Below are 20,046 nucleotides of genomic sequence, written 5' to 3'. Positions count from 1 at the left end.
GACAATGCCACAGGACATGAATACTGTCACTGGTTAAATGGCAGTTGTGATGTGTGTCGATTAACACTATTCACTGATGAAGACGCATTTACACGAGGTGGAATCAATAACACAAGTAATAATCATCAATGGTTGCAGGGAAATCCACACCCTACAGTGGAAACCAATTTCTAAGTTAATTTTTTAGCCAATGTTTGGGGTGGCACGCTTGGTAATGTCTTGATACATCCAGTCATTGTAGGAGAGCAAATGATTGGACAGAATAACTTGCATCTTTTGGAAATTTTGTTTGTTGACCACCTTAAGGATGTTCCTGTGGCCAAGTAGATTCAATGTACTTCCAGCATGATGAAACCCCTCTACATCTTACCAGACATGTGAGAAAAAGATTTCACCCACACTTATCCTAGTTGCTGGATTGGTCATTGTAGTACAATTAATTGTCCACCAACACTGCCATTACAGTTTTGTTTATGGGTTGAACGAGGTATAAGATACACAAACGAAAGGTGAATATGCAAGATGAACTGCTTTGCCGCATTATGGACACTGCTGCCCTCATGAGAGAATGCCCAGAGGCACTCGAACAAGCAACACTAACATGTGTCCCAAGAGTGCACATATGTACTGAAGTTGACAGTGAGATATCTGAACAACAGCTGTGATGTAAGGTGTATGATAATGCTTAGAGATGAATGTGTTAAAAACACGTATTTTTCAACCAATACTTCGTAAAACACATGTTGTAATGTTTACTACCTGTGTAAACCTGAAATTGTACTGAAAAACATGCAAAATATATAACAATGTACCGTTTGGAATAGAACACATGTCCATAAGTAGTTTTTTCCTTCATATGATTGCTCCCATTATATCTCTGAATATTAACCATTCCTCCTGGGTCACCCTATATGTGGGATCCTGTTTAAAAGATGTGAGCATGACATATTACACTTTCTTTCTTCTACAGAAAAGTGTAGTGCAATTCATGCAACCGGCTTTTTATTTAGATTCACAAACATTAGTCTGTGAACAAATGGTTGTAAAGTAACAGTATTTTCAAAAGAAAGTTTAATTGTTGCTAGACATTTAGAGCACCAAACCATGCTGCCTATACGAATATGAGCATACATTGACAGGTCTCCGTCTCACTCATTCTTGGGTAAAAATAGGACTGTTTTGCTGCCCCAGCAGTTGACTTTTAAACCTAAAGTTTTCAGCATTTAATACAATAACCAGGAAACAAAATGAAACTGAATAATCAAGTGGAGACTTTATAAGAAAACAAAAGTGGCAATTATGCCTAAAAAAATTATAGTTTGTGACTAAAAACTTACAGAAAGCATCAGACTTAATATTTTTACAAGCACAATGCCGTGCTATTGTTTCTGCGAGGACACACATTCTCCACAACTGACAACTGCACTACAGTGAGGAGACAGGATGATCGGCTAGTATTTAACATTCAATAATCCAGGAGAGGTATTTAAAAGTACAAAAAAAAAAATTTCCTAGCTTTCTGAACTGTTAGTTTCTTCATTAGCGAGGGAAGGTCGATAGATAAGGAAGAAACTAATAGTTCTGAAGGCAAGGAATAGGATTTCTTGCCTGCCTTTAAATGTTCGGCAACACTAGAATTTTACCTGCTGATGGTAAATAGTGGCTTTCCATTCCACCTCCTTGCAATTTTATAGTTTTCTCTCTACAGTCTTCTGATGTGAATTCTCATTTTTGATACAATTATGCTACTGCAACATTTTGGATTCACGAACATGTTCCCGATCAGGAGACACCACCTTACTGAAACAATGTCTGTGTGCGTGAGGGGGTTTCTGTGTCCCACTCAGGAGACACAGCCTTAGTGAAATAATGTCCGTGTGGGTGAGGGGGTTTCTGTGTTCCAATGACATACAGTGCTTTTTTAAGCGAGTGGCATCAGGCACATTCCCTGGAATCGAGGACAATGGTGATGCACACAGGCCTTATTGCAGGGGACGGATAGTGTTCTGCAGTCAAACTGAAGACAAGCTATTCAATGGGGTAAGGCATCCAGTTCATGAAGTGGCAGCCCCACCAGTACACTCAGGGGTTATGGACTGGTAACCCACACCACCAGAAAATTCAAAAAAAGAGAAATAACCAGACGGATTCTAAGGATATGGCCTTTGCCCTCTGAAGGAAAATCTGTATCAAATTTTGTAGAGTAAGAGCACAGAGGCGAGAAGGTTAAGACAAGTGGAAGAAGAGATGAGGAGCTACTGATTGGTTGGATTGGAAATTGGTGAAACAAGGCGGCCAGAATTGTGGGAAATTCAAGTATGAAATGGAGGAGTGTTGCTGCATGTAGCACAGACACACGGAGATGTGATGTACAGGAATTGTACAGAGCTCTTATTATCTAAAATCTGAAAATTGAGCATGCTGGAGGGGAAACCAGTCCCAGAGAGAATAACAGCACATTTTAAAACAAATGTTTGAAATACTCACAGCACCGCAAACAGCTGCTATGTGTCTACTGAAATAGCTGAAGAAGAGCTACAAGATGCATTTTATACAGAGTTAAACAGAGTACTTGGGCAAAATAATTGTACAGACATAAAAAATTTTATGGGCAGGTTTGTAAAATGAAGGGCTTGAACAATCATGGATGTCCATGCCATTTGGAACAAAAAGCTAAATGGTGAAGTGCTGACAGATGCATGTGCGGTAACTACCACATATTACTAGGCATCTCCACCTCTGATGGCTACTCCTCCAGCCAATCAAAGTGTGCATAGTTGACATGTGTCTTTGCAAATAGCATTGCACCACTTCCGCCTTCACCTCATCACACTATGTCATCAAGGCTCATCCGTTAGCCCATCACCTGCTACCCTCTAGCAATCTGTGACACAGACGCACACACTGATGCTCACAGCACACAAATTGGCACCCATTTGAACAATGGTGGCTAACTTAGGCTACGGCCCGGGCTCCATTCTTCATTTTGCTACGTGCACAATAATAATTGTGTTCTTGTAATCTACGCTACGACTATCTTCAATCTGCTACTGGACTTTGTTTGGTTTACTCTGGATCAATGTATGCCAGTGCTTCTACTTTTGATGTCAATAAAAAAGTGTTACTGTATTAAACGTTGATTCACAGTGTAGTAGTCACTACAATGTTCACCAATCATGACCTAATCATTTGGAGGTATAATGTTCCCCCAGAAGGCCGAGAGAGATTATGGGTTTCACCTGATCATGTTACTGTAAATTAAACTGATCTCACAGCCCTAGGTTTCAACACTTTCTGCAAAAATATGAAAATATCAACAAAAATAATCAGATTTTGAAAATACAGAATAACTGGATAGATAATAAATCTACTCACCAATCAGTGGCAGGAGAAAAGACACACAAGCAGTTAAGAAATGTGCAAGCGTCTAGAGCCAGTGGTTTCTTCTTCTGGCAGAAATGTTGAAGGGGAAGGAAGAGGGGTGAAGGAAAAAGATTGGTAAGGTTTAGCAAACATGTAGAGTTCGGAAAACTTACCCGGAAGCCCAGGTCAGGGAAGACTTACCGGGTGGGATGAGAAGGAAAGACTGGTTGTTGGGAACTGCTCTGAATGGGATTTGAAAACCTTAGAGCTTAAAGGTGGAAGACAGGATAATAAGCAAGACAGATATTACTGACAGAACATTGTGCAAGAGGTTATAATAGCAGAAAGGTAAGAACATTATGTGGCAGAAGAATGTGTACGTGCGTGGGGGCTGGGGATGGGGGTGGGTGGCAGAGTAGGTGGGGATGTGAGTGTGTGTGTGTGTGTGTGTGGGGGGGGGGGGGGGGGGGGGAGGCAGGAGGAGCAGGTGGGTGCTTGTGTGTGGGCAGAATTTCAGGGAAAAAACAGACAGGGCAGAAAATAGATGATATAGAAAACTACAGTACGAAGAACGGAATAGTTACTGACAAGAAGTGCTGAGATCAACGAAATTAGAGAAAATAATTAACGTAAACTAAGGCCAGGTGAGTGGAGAGGACCAAGGACACATTGTAACACCAGTTCCCAAGTGCAGAGTTCTGAGAAAGTGGTGTCTTGGGGAAGAATCTAATGGGCATATGTGAAAAAGGCACCCAGGTCATGGCTGCCACATTGTAGAGTATGCTGCGTGGTACTAATATACACCCTTTGTCTGTGAGCATTCATCCTAACTGATAACTTGGTGGTACTCATACCAATGCAGAAGGCTGACCAGTTTTACACAACAACTGGTACACAACATTTGTTATTTCGCAGGTGGCTCTCCCTTTGATAGAACATGTTTTGCCAGTTATATGGCTGGTATAAGCAGCAGGGCGCATAGGGCAAATCAATGCCACTTGCCTTGATGCTCACCTCATCCTCACCATGGGCCAGCTACACACTTCTGCTCATATTAAACCTATTAACAAACAACAGTACCTACATTCTGACAGCTTGTATCCTTTCTACATCAAACAATCCCTCCCATAAAGCCTTGGCATTCGGGGCAAACATATCTGTTCACATGAAGACTCTTTACGGCCATACATCACACCATTCTCACCTCAGCCCTCAATGGACATAATTACCCCACCAGTATAGTTCAGAAGCTGATTTCTGGGCCATCGCACCCAGTCCTGGTACTGCTGATCCCCCCCAAGAAACAACTTAGGAGTACTCCTCTCATCATTCAGTATTATCCTGGTTCTCAATACGTTAGTCACCTACGACAGGGCTATGACTTCCCAAAATCATGCCTGGAAATGAGGTGCATTCTGTATGACATACTGTCTGTCACACCTAGAATACTCTTCATTGCCTCCTGCCCAATGTCTACAAAATCATGTTCAGAACCTTTGCTGCCGCTCAACTCTTTTTCCAACCTTATGGCTTCTACCCCTATGACCACCCCCTCTGTAAGATTTGCCCTGCTACCTATATAACCCCTGTAATTAGCACAACATATAACATCAAATAGAGAGCTGCCGGTTAAACAACAATGTCATATACCAGCTGTTATGTAAACATTGCTCAGCCTTCTACACTGGTTTGTCTACTATCAAGTTATCACTTAGGATGAATGGGCATAGGTGAAAGTATATACTGACAACACACAATATCCTTTTGCAGAGCATGCTCCACAACATGGCAATTGTGACCTCAATGCGTGTTTCACCACTGGGCCATCAGGGTTCTACCCCCAGACACAATTTTCTCAGAACTCTGCAGGTGGGAACAGGTTTTGCAACATGTCCTTGGTCCTTGCCACTCACCTGACCTTAATTTACATTAATTATTTCTCTAATTCATGGGTCTCAGCATTTCTACTCAGTAACTATTCCTTCCTTCATTCTGTTTTAGTTTTCTGAATCTTTTATTTTTTGTCTTGTCAATTTTTTCCTACCACATCCCCCCCCCCCCAAAAACACACACACACACACACACACACACACACACACACACACACACACACACACACACATCTCCATCACATGTAATGCACTTAGCTTTCCCCTCTTACTCACTCTTGCACAATGTTTTGACTGTAATCTCTGTCTTGATTATTACCCTGTCTTTCGCCTTTAAGTCTTAAGGTTTTCAAATCTCATCCAGTGCAGTCCCCCAACAACCAGTCTATCCTTCTCGTCCTATCTGGTAAGTAGGTCAAAGAAAGCTTTGTCCCTGAACTACAACACAGATTTCAGGACCTCTCTGTAGAAAACTTCATGCAGGAAGGAATCGATGCAGGTTTCCACAATATTTAAGAGATAATTATCTAGGTGTTGGAGAGCACATCTTAAGATTTAAGACACACCATTTCTGTGACACGTCGAATGAAATTAACCAAAAGACAGAACTAAAACAAAAGTTCAATCTTTGTAAGACAAGTGGGCAGATGATTGAAGCACACACATAATATATGGAGACAAACAAAAGAGTGGAAATAGGGATTAGGAGGGAGAGAAGGAATTGGGTAGATGAGCAGAGACAGTTATCAGAATAAACAGCAAGATGGGGGAATATAAAGAAACTGTACAATGTCATCAAACGGCTATTAATGAAGAACTTAAGATGTGAAGTACCTGTTGAGCAAGAATGGGGTGACGATTACGACTCATCAGCTACAGCTTCAAATGTGTGAGGAGCACAGATGATACAGTTTTTCTCGAGGGCATGCAGCTTTACTGTATGGTTAAATGATGATGGCGTCCTCCTGGGTAAAATATTCCAGAGGTAAAACAGTCCCCCATTCGGATCTCCAGGCGGAGACTACTCAAGAGGACGTCGTTATCAGGAGAAAGAAAACTGGCGTTCTACGGATCGGAGCGTGGAATGTCAGATCCCTTAATCGGGCAGGTAGGTTAGAAAATTTAAAAAGGGAAATGGGTAGGTTAAAGTTAGATATAGTGGGAATTAGTGAAGTTCGGTGGCAGGAGGAACAAGACTTTTGGTCAGGTGAATACAGGGTAATAAACACAAAATCAAATAGGGGTAATGCAGGAGTGGGTTTAATAATGAATAAAAAAAATAGGAGTGCGGGAAAGCTACTACAAACATCATAGTGAACGTATTATTGTGGTCAAGATAGACACAAAGCCCATGCCTACTACAGTAGTACAAGTTTATATGCCAACTAGCTCTGCAGATGATGAAGAAATTGATGAAAAGTATGATGAGATAAAAGAAATTATTCAGGTAGTGAAGGGAGACGAAAATTTAATAGTCACAGGTGACTGGAATTCAACAGTAGGAAAAGGGAGAGAAGGAAACATAGTGGGTGAATATGGATTGGGGGTGAGAAATGAAAGAGAAAGCCGTCTGGTAGAATTTTGCACAGAGCATTACTTAATTATAGCTAACACTTGGTTTAAGAATCATGAAAGAAGGTTGTATACATGGAAGAACCCTGCAGATACTAGATGGTTTCAGATAGATTATATAATGATAAGACAGAGATTTAGGAACCAGGTTTTAAATTGTAAGACACTTCCAGGGGCAGATGTGGACTCTGACCACAATCTATTGGTTATGAACTGTAGATTAAAATTGAAGAAACTGCAAAAAGGTAGGAATTTAAGGAGGTGGGACCTGGATAAACTGACTAAACAAGAGGTTGTACAGAGTTTCAGGGAGGGCGTAAGGGAACAATTGACAGGAATGGGGGAAAGAAATACAGTAGAAGAAGAATGGGTAGCTCTGAGGGATGAAGTAGTGAAGGCAGCAGAGGAACAAGTAGGTAAAAAGATGAGGGCTAGTAGAAATCCTTGGGTAACAGAAGAAATATTGAATTTAATTGATGAAAGGAGAAAATATAAAAACGCAGTTAATGAAGCAGGCAAAAACGAATACAAACGTCTCAAAAATGAGAACAACAAGAAGTGCAAAATGGCTAAGCAGGGATGGCTAGAGGACAAATGCAAGGATGCAGAGGCTTATCTCATGAGGGGTAAGATAGATACTGCCTACAAGACCTTTGGAGAAAAGAGAGCCACTTGTGTGAATATAAAGAGCTCAGATAGAAACCCAGTTATAAGCAAAGAAGAGAAAGCAGAAAGGTGGAACGAGTATATGGAGGGTCTATACAAGGGTGATGTACTTGAGGACAATATTATGGAAAGGGAAGAGGATGAGGATGAAGAATGAATGGGAGATACGATACTGCGTGAAGAGTTTGACAGAGCACTGAAAGACCTGAGTCGAAACAAGGCCCCGGGAGTAGACAACATTCCATTGGAACTACTGAGAGCCTTGGGAGCGCAAGTCCTGACAAAACTCTACCATCTGGTGAGCAAGATGTATGAGACAGGTGAAATACCCTCAGACTTCAAGAAGAATATAATAAATCCAATCTCAAAGAAAGCAGGTGCTGACAGATGTGAACATTACCAAACTATCAGTTTAATAAGTCACAGCTGCAAAATACTAACACGAATTCTTTACAGACGAATGGAAAAACTGGTAGAAGCCGACCTCGGGGAAGATCAGTTTGGATTCCGCTGAAACGTTGGAACATGCGAGGCAATACTGACCCTAAGAATTACCTTAAAAAATAGATTAAGGAAACACAAAACTATGTTTCTAGTATTTGTACACTTAGAGAAAGCTTTTGACAATGTTGACTAGAATACACTCTTTCAAATTCTGAAGGTGGCAGGAGTAAAATACAGGGAGCGAAAGGCTATTTACAATTTGTACAGAAACCAGATGGCAGTTATAAGACTCGGGGGCATGAAAGGGAAGCAGTGGTTGGGAAGGGAGTGAGACAGGGTTGTAGCCTCTCCCCGATGTTATTCAATCTGTATATTGGGCAAGCAGTAAAGGAAACAAAACAAAAATTCGGAGTAGGTATTAAGATCCATTGAGAAGAAATAAAAACTTTGAGGTTCGCCAATGACATTGTAATTCTGTCAGAGACAGCAAAGGACTTGGAAGAGCAGTTGAACGGAATGGACAGTGTCTTGAAAGGAGGATATAAGATGAAAATCAACAAAAGCAGAACGAGGATAATGGAATGTAGTCGAATTAAGTCGGGTGATGCTGAAGGAATTAGATTAGGAAATGAGACACAAAGTAGTAAAGGAGTTTTGCTATTTGGGGAGCAAAATAACTGATGATGGTCGAAGTAGAGAGGATATAAAATGTAGACTGGCAATGGCAAGGAAAGCGTTTCTGAAGAAGAGAAATTAGTTAACATCGAGTATAGATTTAAGTGTCAGGAAGTCGTTTCTGAAAGTATTTGTATGGAGTGTAACCATGTATGGAAGTGAAACATAGTTTGGACAAGAAGAGAATAGAAGCTTTCGAAATGTGGTGCTACAAAAGAATGCTGAAGATTAGATGGATAGATGACATAACTAATGAGGAGGTGTTGAATAGAATTGGGGAGAAGAGGAGTTTGTTGCACAACTTGACAAGAAGAAGGGACCGGTTAGTAGGACAGGTTCTTAGGCATCAAGGGATCACAAATTTAGCACTGGAGGGCAGCATGGAGGGTAAAAATCGTAGAGGGAGACCAAGAGATGAATACACTAAGCAGATTCAGAAGGATGTTGGTTGCAGTAAGTACTGGGAGATGAAGAAGCTTGCACAGGATAGAGTAGCATGGAGAGCTGCATCAAACCAGCCTCAGGACTGAAGACCACAACAACAAAAACACAGTTGTACTAGGCTAAAAGATAAGAAACATTAATTAAACTCTTTTAAAAAAAGAAGAGTGTTCTGGCCACAAAATAAATATAGATATGACAAAGGAAATTTGAGTAAACTTTCGGAACATGGAAGAGCCTCTCTTTGTAGAGGGGCAGCAGGTGCAAACTGTTAACTCACTGGGTAGTGTGATGGCAGAAGAGGTGGAGCTAGAGAAGATGCAGAGAACGACGTAAGAAAGGCAAATTCTCTCATAACGCAGTTTTATACAAAATGGCAGAACAGAACCATCATGCACAAAACTAAAATTTGTATTGTTAATGCAAATGTGAAGGCTGTCCAATACACCAGTGAAAGCTGGAAAGTAGCCAAGAAGATAACATCACAGTTACAGAGCTTCATAAATAGGTTTCTCTAGCCCATCATGACTGTTTGGTGTCCAGAAAAAAAAAGTAATGAGGAGTTCTGGAGGAAAACAAACTAGATATGAGAGAAAGTGGAGGCTGCTGGGGTGCACACTGAGAAAGCAGGAATGGACCAATCGACCAGGAGTAGAATCGAATTCACAGGAAATGAGAAAGAGAGGCAGGCCCAGATGTATGAGGAAGAGGACTGTGGTAAGGGAAGCAACATCAAGTAAGTCAACAACATATTAAGTCCGCTGATACATAACGTGCTTGCCTTAAAATTCTCAAAGGACATTCTGAGGTACATTATGGTCTACAAGCCACATTCAAATGCAGATCTTGAATGAAACCACAAGAAGAGAAAAATTCTGTAAATACCAGTTAAATCAGTTGGTTTACCTGCTTGCTGCTGCTGTTGCTGCTGCTGTTGTTCGTATTGGTCAGCAGAGTTCATAAGACTGGTTACTAGAGCACTAATTTCAGGGTTGTCAGTCAGCAGATGGTTTTCCTCTTGGTTCCGCTGTTGCTCTCGCTCTTGCTGTTGGGCTGACAGCTGCTGCTGCTGCTGCTGCTGCTGCTGTTGTTGTTGTTGTTGATGGTGCTGTGGCTGATGGTGTTGTTGCAACAACGAGGTAAGGCATGCATGGCTGGGCACTGCTGGTGCTGGTACTTGTACTTGATTCTGAACTTGAGTTTGAGGTGCTTGTTGTTGCTGCTGTGACTGCTGTAAAAGCAACTGCAGCTGTTGGTGTTGTTGTTGCTGTTGCTGTTCTTGATGAGGCTGTTGCTGTGACTGAAACATAAATGTGGGATTATCATTTTTAAGTGGAAAATGGTAAGTTACTATAAAATTCTCTTTTCTGAACATGGCACGAAACATTTGTCAATATGTAAATAACAGTCCAGCAACACTCCTTACGCAATTATCAATATCCATTTGGGCAGTGCATGCTGGGAACAATGTGGGAATCCTCGTCTGTAAACTTGTAGAAGATTGTAGTGTCACAGACTACCTGGTACCTTCCTGCAATTTCTTCTAAAATGATTTTGTATTTTGTGAAAGAGTGATCATTGCGCTGTCTGGCATTTGTGTTGTTATGGATGAGTATGGTATTAATGGAAATAAAAAGGGGAAATCAGGTGTTTTCACAATGCTTCCCCATCTAGAATAGCACTATGTGTCACTTTTAATTTAATATCCCCCGTCATAGATTATCAACTGTGCTGCAGACTATCACATCATAAGGTATTGCATGGAAACTGGAGATTTAACGCAGGATAGATTACTAGCATGGCATATCTTTCCCTTGTTGGTTATATACTAATAATAGAACTTTCTTCCACCAATATTTGAGCAGGTTACTTCACATACAAGTGTCAACACATTAGTGGCCTTTGTTACAAACTGTAATGAAAACACAAAAAAAGTTGTAACTGTAAGGAATAACAATGGATGACAACTGAACAAAATTATTCAACAAACTTAATTCACAATCTGAGCCACTTGTTTCATTGACTTGCCTTAGCCAGTAATCTCGACAATGCCCAATAACGGTTGTGAGTCTCTTAAGTGGAGAAAGGCAAGGGTAACTGAGAGATCAGAATAACTCTCTCAAGACATATCATCATCCATGTAGAGGGGAGGAAAGTGTATATGTTACAGATTGTAAAGTACACAGATGTCCACATGCACACAGCCATAGCTTACAACACAGTATAGAGTGGCACCTTTCAACCAAAGATGTTTGCAGCTAACAGCATAAAAACATTGGCACCAAATGATATTTTTAGATGATCCTGACTTTTTAAATAAACACAATATTGCATAGGGTGGGTGTAGGGTATGGGCTTCAGGAAACTCACTTTCCTAAAGGGCAATACGTATCACTGGAACAAAGTGAAAAGAGGTGTCTGTTTTCAACAAGACAGTGGTAATGAATTCTATGGTGCATTAATATGAAGAGGATAGACTGGTACTTACCTCACACAGCAGGCATTGAGTTGCGGGCAGGCACAATGAAAATACTACTAAACATTTTAGCTTTTAGTTAAGAGAGTCCTTTTTGGTCTGAAAGCTTAAATATTTATCAGTCTTTTCATTGTGCCTGTCTGAAACTTAACGCCTCCTCTATGTGCTGGACGACAATCTATCCTTTTCATACTGCTGTTGTTCCATCTTGGGCATTTGGCTGCTTGCCAAAGTCCACTGGATAATGTCTGTACGAACTGCAATACCAGTTAAGAAGGGATGACTTCTATTCTATATGAAGTGGGAGATTGGATTTGGAGGAGGGGAATCTGTTGCACTGCTAGATTCATATTCATCTTTTTTCCCCCCTTTACCACTTTTAACTTGGTTGAGATGTAGCAAGGTGAGAAACTGGGACAGAAGATGAGAGATGAGCAAATCATTCTGTGGCCCATACCTCTGCCTCCTCCAGTTTCTGACTGATGTCAGATGCAGGATAGAGACAGTCTGAAAAATAGGCCCCAGAAAACAATGAGGAGAGCTGTCAAGTAGGTCACTGCTGGCCAGAGAGGAGAACAAAGATTCCCAAAACAGTGTTGAGTTAGTAGGGGAGATGAGACAGATGCCCCATTATTCTATGTTGGAAAGCAATTCCTCATCTGTCTGCAATGTTAGGCCGCAGAGAAATATTAGACCCCGTACCATATTTGGTCTCTTGTGAGATGTAACTGTTATGGAAATGATGCCAATCTTCTCACAGGAGGTAATGCCTTTGAATTGGGCATTGGTCACTGGTTTGATGAGGAGTAAACTGTGGCATCTTGTCAACTGTAGCTTCTTGCTCAAATTTATCTTTGAGACACACTATAGGAAACAATGATTTGCAGCCAAAACGGACTCACTATCAGTCTTCGTGCAAACCAGGTACTGAGGAGAGTATTCCCCCCCCCCCCCCCTTTCTTTTGGATTTGTTTTCCTCACATGGTGTGGCCAGGGAGGGAACATCTTAGGCTCACATTTTCTGTATTAAAATGATCTCCTTCCAGTAGGGCTGCTGAAGTCTTTTTCAGCCTCTTCATCGTGAGTTGCACACCACTGTGCCAGCCACTTTGACCGGAGATTTCCCTATGGGTGGAACACTGCTACAGTGACACTGTTAACCACCACTTATGCCCCGGACATTACAGGCATGGATGGTGATTTCTCAGCTTCAATATTAAAAGTGTGATCTTGTTTTCTCGTGGCACTACCATCGCACTTGGTGTCTGTGTTTCATAAAAAGGTAGCCTGAGAGGTAACAAAAGGCTGAAAACCCTCAACTAAGGACCATACCATTTGTTACCCGGGTACCAGCAAAAACTGGCCCAATGCCTCAATCGTATGGTTAGTCACAGACAATACTTGCCACACAGAGGACTTGATAATTCTGCAACTTCCATCACAATCTTAATCAACAGCACACAAATTTTCAGTTTATAAGATGTGTCTAAAACACAGGAATATAGCAACATTTTAACAGAACAACTTTCTATCAGTACAGTACATGGTCTATTTAAAAAAATCATCATCCAAACAGGCCTTGAAGGCCCAACAGTACTAACCATCCACTGTGTCATCATTCTCACCCCTTAGGTATCACCAGATGTGGATACAGAGGGGCATGCGATCGGCACACCACTCTCCCGGCCACTGTCAGTTTTCCTGACCGGTGCCACTGCTACTATATCAAGTAGCTCCTAAACTGGACTCAGAAGGGCTTAGTGCACCCCACTTGCCAACAGCACTAAACAGACACGGGCAGTGAACCATCCAAGTGCTGGCCAAGCCTGACAGTGCTTAATTTCGGTTATCTGATGGGAATCAGTGTTACCACTGTGGCAAGGCCATTCGTACTGCCTGTCACAACAGTGGCTAAAGTCTGAAACATCCTACATATGTTACTCCTAAGACTTTCAGCCTTCAGTGAGAAACAAGAGTTCTTTATGTGAACTAACAACTGCTACTGGAATAACCTGCAACTAACAACAGATAATTTTAGCACTTTAGGTGCAAAACACCTTGGTTTTTAGTGCCTTACTGTCTTCACTATGATATAAGTACATTTAAAATACATAATACACACACAAATCATGAAAGAGTGTAAACAGAAACTAGAGTCTCTGTTGAAACTACAGTTAATAGTTAAGTGTAAAAGCGGTAACACTTATGAAACATTATTCAGATGGAATAGATAATGATGAACCACCCACCTTCTACACACAGAAATATCTTGATAGTCTGAGCAGGATTCTGAATACTACACAAAATTTTATAACCTCAATATTACCTAAAACAAGGGATAAGTAATGCTTTCCAAAGCCAACAACTGCTCACACATCAGAATATAAAATTCAATCAACATATGGTGCATTCCAACTGGTATGCCACAATTTCCCTCACGCTGGAGGTCTCCCTCAAAGATGGTGACCATGTCTCATCAGCCTGTCTCCTATTCTTAACCCCATTAGTGTTATCCCTTTCCACCACAATTCCTCTCTCTCGCGCGTGCTCTAATGAAGCTGAGTACTACTCCTCTTTGTGGAGGAATGTACTCACCACCCACCTCATAAAGCAAAAATATGACTGCAGAAATCGAGATTATAGGAATGAGCCTCTTACCAGCTGCATCGGAAAACATGTTAGTGCTTGATTAACAGGAGCTTAGTATGGGACCTTGAATCCAAAAGCTAAAGGCCCTTTTCTTTGAGGGTTTCAAAAACACTGCTTCACAATTGGCACCTTTCCTCAACTGGAGATAGCATAGCGAAGGTGGAGGTACAGGAGGACTAACACTGAAAAGAATTATGACACCTTCTGTTAATATAATATCCAACGACAAAATAAGCAAGCAGGATCTTTCCTGACGACTTGACCCAATGATACATTGAACTTTGTGTGTGTGTGTGTGTGTGTGTGTGTGTGTGGGGGGGGGGGGGGGGGGGTGTCAAAACGTCACTCTTTTTGTTACAGCAGTTAACAGCACAGAAGCAACAGAGGAGAGTCTGTTCTGTTGCTGTTTAACACAATTATCTGTTCTGGTTCCATAGTCTCAACTGACATGTTAGTCCGAAATGGAAATGAGAATGTGAATGGACGGACAGAAATGATACATATTAGGTTTGCACTGAGAAATCTGTATGTGTTAATCTGAATTGTGTGCATCATATTTTTAATTTTTTCGTGTGTGTGTGTGTGGGGGGGGGGGGGGGGGGGGGGGGCCTATGCTCAGTTGCGTATATTTATTAAGATTGCTGTGTCTCATACATGAAAAACTACTCCAGTGACCACATCAAAGAGATATAAAGTTAAGATCTTTACCAATTACACTCAGTTTGAATTGCTCAATGGAAGACGTCTGAGCGCAGACACAGTTTGCTCCTATTACTTAAAAAGTGCTTTGTTGATTTCATCAAAGCACTGGCACAACTATCATATATAAAAAAACAATTTCCATCATGGCAGTATTAGACTCACGATGGATACTGTCAGAAAACATCCTACAAATGTTGCTCCCTTCAATATGTACAACAGTTTATGTTTTGATGAAGCAACAAATGCAGTCGTGATGGTGCCTCCATTCATGACAATCACTGGTAACGAATACAGGTGTTCGAACTTTCGTATAAGGTGACTTTGACGATATTTGTTAATGTTCTCTACTACCCAAAATTATATATTTTCAAGGCTTCTGCTCCAGCCCCCCCCCATACACACACACACATACAGAGGGGTCAATAATCCATAAAAAATTTATTGTTTATTATTTTGAAATGGTTGCTGTATTTGTTCCAGGCTGCATGCATTATTTCATATTTGCAAGCATCAACATTTTTTACAATTATTCAGTAGTGGATTGTCCTAAGCCTTTCAGATAAAATGCATTTAGTTCAACACACTCTGGGCTACAAACTAACATCATTATCACTTACCTGAATGTATTCATTAATATATTTTTAATAGTTCAACGTCATCAGCCACAAATTAAAAAAACTCAATTTTTGAACAGTAGTTTTCCAAAGAAAGATTAATTTCTCAGCTTTAATATTTTTTCTGCTATTACAATGTATAGTATAGTTACTTTTTATATAGTATCACTGGTGAGCAGCTTACACTTAAATAAAAAAAAAAAAACTTATTTTTAAAAAGGGATTTTTTTTTTTTAATTTTTCCATTTTGTGGCCTGCAATATCTTTGTTAGGGGACCAGATGAAAATCTGAAAATTTCACAGTTAATAGACCTTGATGATATCAAACTTCAGTATAAATTTCAACTTTGAGATTCAATTGGAAGTTAAGGAAAAAAGATTACAAACACAAGTAAAAAATACGTTTTTTAACATCTGCGACATCTCGTAGGCTAATCAAATAAAGTGTACCAATTGCATAACGTAACACACCACATTACACTAGTTAGTGATTATTTGTTGAAACAATGTTGTGGTAATGGTTTCAGCAGGCTAACAATTACATCTGCAAGCCTATACGAGTCTGATTGTTGTCTTACTCCTTACACCAACAATGGTTCTTTAAGTGTGCAGTTGAAAAATGGTGTCTCGATGTTCTGTTGGTGTTGTTATTAATGAAGCATGTCATAAAAGTGTGTATGGAGTGTATCCTAAAGAGATTACTTTAATTGAAGATTACAGTGAAGAAGAAAAAGTGAAGGTTTACTTACAAGTCAGCCCAGAGGTCAAATTAGCATGCAAGTACCGTGAAATGAAATACTTAATAAAATTCCATCACCTTTTTGGTCAGTCTAGCATGGACCCTTTTGAGAAACATAAGAAACCTATAACAAAAGGTCTGTGAAAAATAACATTTGATCATTATTCTAAAAATAAAAGTCCTTTTGTCAGTCTCATACGAGGAAAATCACTGTGTCCAACATTATTCTAAGATATTTGTAATTCACAAGAGAAAGGATAGTGAAACCTCAGATACAGAATTTTGTGACATATCAGCAAGCATTAAAAAAGTAAATACAGCTTGTGAAATCCTGGATATATCGCCTGCTAGTTAAATTATGAAACTAAGTCAAGATAAAAGACCAAGTGCCTCGATTACAAAAATTGAGAAAATGGCAGTTACAGTCAAAAAGAATTTGGAAGTTTCATTTCAAAATACAATTTGTACTAAAACAGATGGAAGTTCTAAAACTTCACCACCTGAATATGATTAACTGATAGAAAAACTAAAAACTAAATGCAGTACTTCACACAAAGAGGATAAAATTAAGATCACTAGTTTACTGCGGAATTCTTGGAGTCGAGCAAAAGTCAGTGATGAATTTAATGTGTCAGAACATCTTGTTAATTAACAAGGCAATTAGTAAAAGAACAGGGAATTTTACCAGCATTACAAAAGAAAAGTGCATCTAATTTGGTAGATGAAAACACAATAAATTTATTAAGTATTATGACGACAATAACAGCCATTTGACGTCTGGCACAAAAAGACTATTTTTCTGTGAGAGAAAATGGTTCTAAGATTCAAAGACAAAAAAGGTTAACTGTGTAATTTAAATGAACTAGTCACTGAATTTAAAAAAGAAAATGCTGACATTAAAATTGGAAGATCAAAGTTTTGCGAGTTGAAACCAAGATGGTGTATTGCTGCAGGGGCATCTGGCACCCATAATGTTTGTGTTTGTTTGTATCATCAGAACATAAAGTTGATGATAGACGGGGCCAATCTTAGATTTGACTATAAAGACCTTTTGGCAGTTATGATACGCAATATTGACAGTTACAATTGTATGATCAAGGAAAAATGTGAAGATTGTCCAGGCAAACAAGCCTGCCTTGCTATTGCAAATAACTTCCGGGAATTCAGCCAGGTAACACTTTCAACGACCACCGATATTTTGGCGGGAGAACACCCCGTCATTTTCAAGGCAAAATGCAACGGAAAGGCGATGTACATGCAAATTTAAAACCTCGATTCTCGGACTGATGAAGGAAAGATAACACACACACTGAACACTAGTGCCACCAAATATGACCAAGGTCAGAGCTATCAATAATGAGACTACGAACTCACAGGTGAGGTAGCATTTACTCTGTCCCTCTGTTTTTTGACAAGGGAGACATTGGTGGATTGGCGAAGGTGATAATATCTGTCAAAACCAAGATATACATGTTGTATTTTAACACTCTCCAGGACCAAGGACATCTTTTAAAAAAATTGAGACGGATCAAGTTTGGATGCCACTTCAAAATGTACTAAGGAAGCTGTCTCCCATGGAATTTACAACTGTTACTGGGCAAACTTATAATCTAACACCCAAACTGAGTGAACAAATTTCTCAAATGTTCAATGAGCAATGTACTAAAACCAAATAACAGGAGAACAATATAAAGTAATTAGGATGCTTATTTTCAATAAAAAAGTAAGTAATCATAGATATATTTAAATTATACACTGTAACTGTGAAATTTTCAGATTTTCATCTGGTTCCCCAACAAAGATATTGCAGGCCACAAAATGGAAAAATTAAAAAAAAAATCCATTTCTTTAAAATAGTGTATTTTTTAAAGTGTAAGCTGCTCATCATTGATACTCTGTAAAAAGTAACTACACTATACAGTGTAAAAGCAGAAAAAATATTAAAGCTGAGAAATTAATCTTTCTTTGGAAAACTACTGTTCAAAAATTGAGTTTGTTTTAATTTGTGGCTGATAATTTTGAACTATTAAAATATATTAATGAATACATTCAGCTAAGTGATAATGATGTTAATTTGTAGCCCAGAGTGTGCTGAACTGAATGCATCTTTTCTGAAAGACTTAAGACAATCCACTACTGAATAATTGTAAAACATGTAGATGCTTGCAAATACGAAAAAACTAATGCGGCCTGGAGCAAATATGGCCACCATTTCAAAATACTAAACTATAAATTTAAAAAAAAAAAAAAAAAAAAAAAATTGTGTCTACTAAACAATGGGGAATTCAACCAGCAAACATAAAATTTTTCTGAGGCGGTCAAGCAACCAATTATTTTTTTCTTGGAACACTTGGTATGGATTGACCCAGAGAGAGAGAGAGAGTGTGTGTGTGTGTGTGTGTGTGTGTGTGTGTGAGAGAGAGAGAGAGAGAGAGAGAGAGAATGTAAACTATGTATTACTTACACTGCTGAGAACAGTATGAGCAGGAGACGTCAGAGGGATGCCAGTCCCAACCACCGCAGCTGGGGCCTGAACCTGGGGCTGCACCTGTACTTGAGCCTGAACCTGTGCTTGAGCCTGGGCTTGTGCTTGAGCCTGAGCCTGAGCCAGAGCTCTTGCCTGCCTCTGTTGAGCAAATGCTGCAGCTGCCGCCTTTGCGTCTCGCTCGACCATGCCAGCAGTACACCGCACCCGGACAGGTTGTCCGGGCACAATGTGGGTGATGCGTACTGATTTGCGTCCCTCTTCCGTGAAGATCTCCGTAAACTGCTGAATGTATTTGTTTGCAAATGCCCTTGATCCCAAAACAAACCTGTAAAAGTACAAAATGTTTTATTAAATATGCTTTAAACTTACACGCACGCACGCACACCCGCCCGCCCACACACACACACACACACACACACACACACACACACACACACACACGGGCGAGGAGGGTATGGATATGAGGGCATGGTGGACAGCAGAAAAAGCAACTGAATTTGAGCCTCCAATTTCAGAACTTGGGTTCACAGTAATCTTAGCAAGCAAATGTAACACTATGCACTGGGCAAGATATATTTAAAAAGAATTCTGTAGGAAATTATTCTGCAATATTCTTCAGTGGATCTATTATTTCAAAATTTCATTCATTCTTATTCACAAACAAAAAGATTATTTTCAAGTGTGTTATTCCTCAAATATATAAATCACAGACTGCACTTTTATTCACACTCTGTGATATTTATTTTTTTGTGAAAGAAGATAATCACCACCTTAATTGTAAGGGCCGATACCAAAGTCTTAGAAAATCCATGCAGATATAGGGGAAATTAACTTTAATCTCACAAACTCGCAGAATGCCAAAGACAAATTAGAGCTAATCCTTTTTTTATGACAAGAATGTGTGGCTCTAAAATCTCAGTTACTAAACTTTATTTACTGATTGATTTCTTTTTTCTGGAAAGATTACTGTCATTTCAATTGTGTGCATTTTTCTCTTACTTCCATATTGCCATCTTCATCACCATCATCATTATTCCATCTTTAAAATTTAATACTAGTGGTGGTAGTAGTAGTAGTAGTAGTAGTAGTAGTTGTTGCTCTTCTTCTTTTGATTCATTACAGAAGTAGCAACAGAAAAAACAATTTAATTTTTGTGTATGAGAAACTTGTACGATGAAATGAAGAGTTGAGGACAGAATGCATCTTCTAAGATTTGTTCTATATGCTGATAACACTAATATATTTTTCTGTTTACTGCTGAATCAAGTGTAATCCTCTGTGCTTTTAGCATATGAAGTTTGCTGTTTACAACAGAAAACTATTTCAAG

General features: G+C 39.6%; 1 protein-coding gene across 2 annotated transcripts in view; it reads right to left on the bottom strand.

The window, feature by feature from the left end:
- Nucleotides 1-20,046, bottom strand: part of LOC126412455 (putative mediator of RNA polymerase II transcription subunit 26) — a 277,940-nt gene that overhangs the window by 188,544 nt on the left and 69,350 nt on the right. For both annotated transcript variants that reach the window (XM_050082064.1, XM_050082063.1), the window contains 2 exons: nt 18,695-19,043; nt 9,957-10,350 (listed from right to left, as the gene is read on the bottom strand). In XM_050082064.1, coding sequence (XP_049938021.1) covers nt 9,957-10,350; nt 18,695-19,043 — 743 coding nt within the window. The remainder of the gene's footprint in view (nt 1-9,956; nt 10,351-18,694; nt 19,044-20,046) is intronic.

Source organism: Schistocerca serialis, chromosome 7 (assembly GCF_023864345.2).
Source record: "Schistocerca serialis cubense isolate TAMUIC-IGC-003099 chromosome 7, iqSchSeri2.2, whole genome shotgun sequence".
Taxonomy (NCBI): domain Eukaryota; kingdom Metazoa; phylum Arthropoda; class Insecta; order Orthoptera; family Acrididae; genus Schistocerca; species Schistocerca serialis.
The sequence above is the reverse complement of the archived record's forward strand: the minus strand, read 5'-3'. Positions and strand labels throughout refer to the sequence as shown.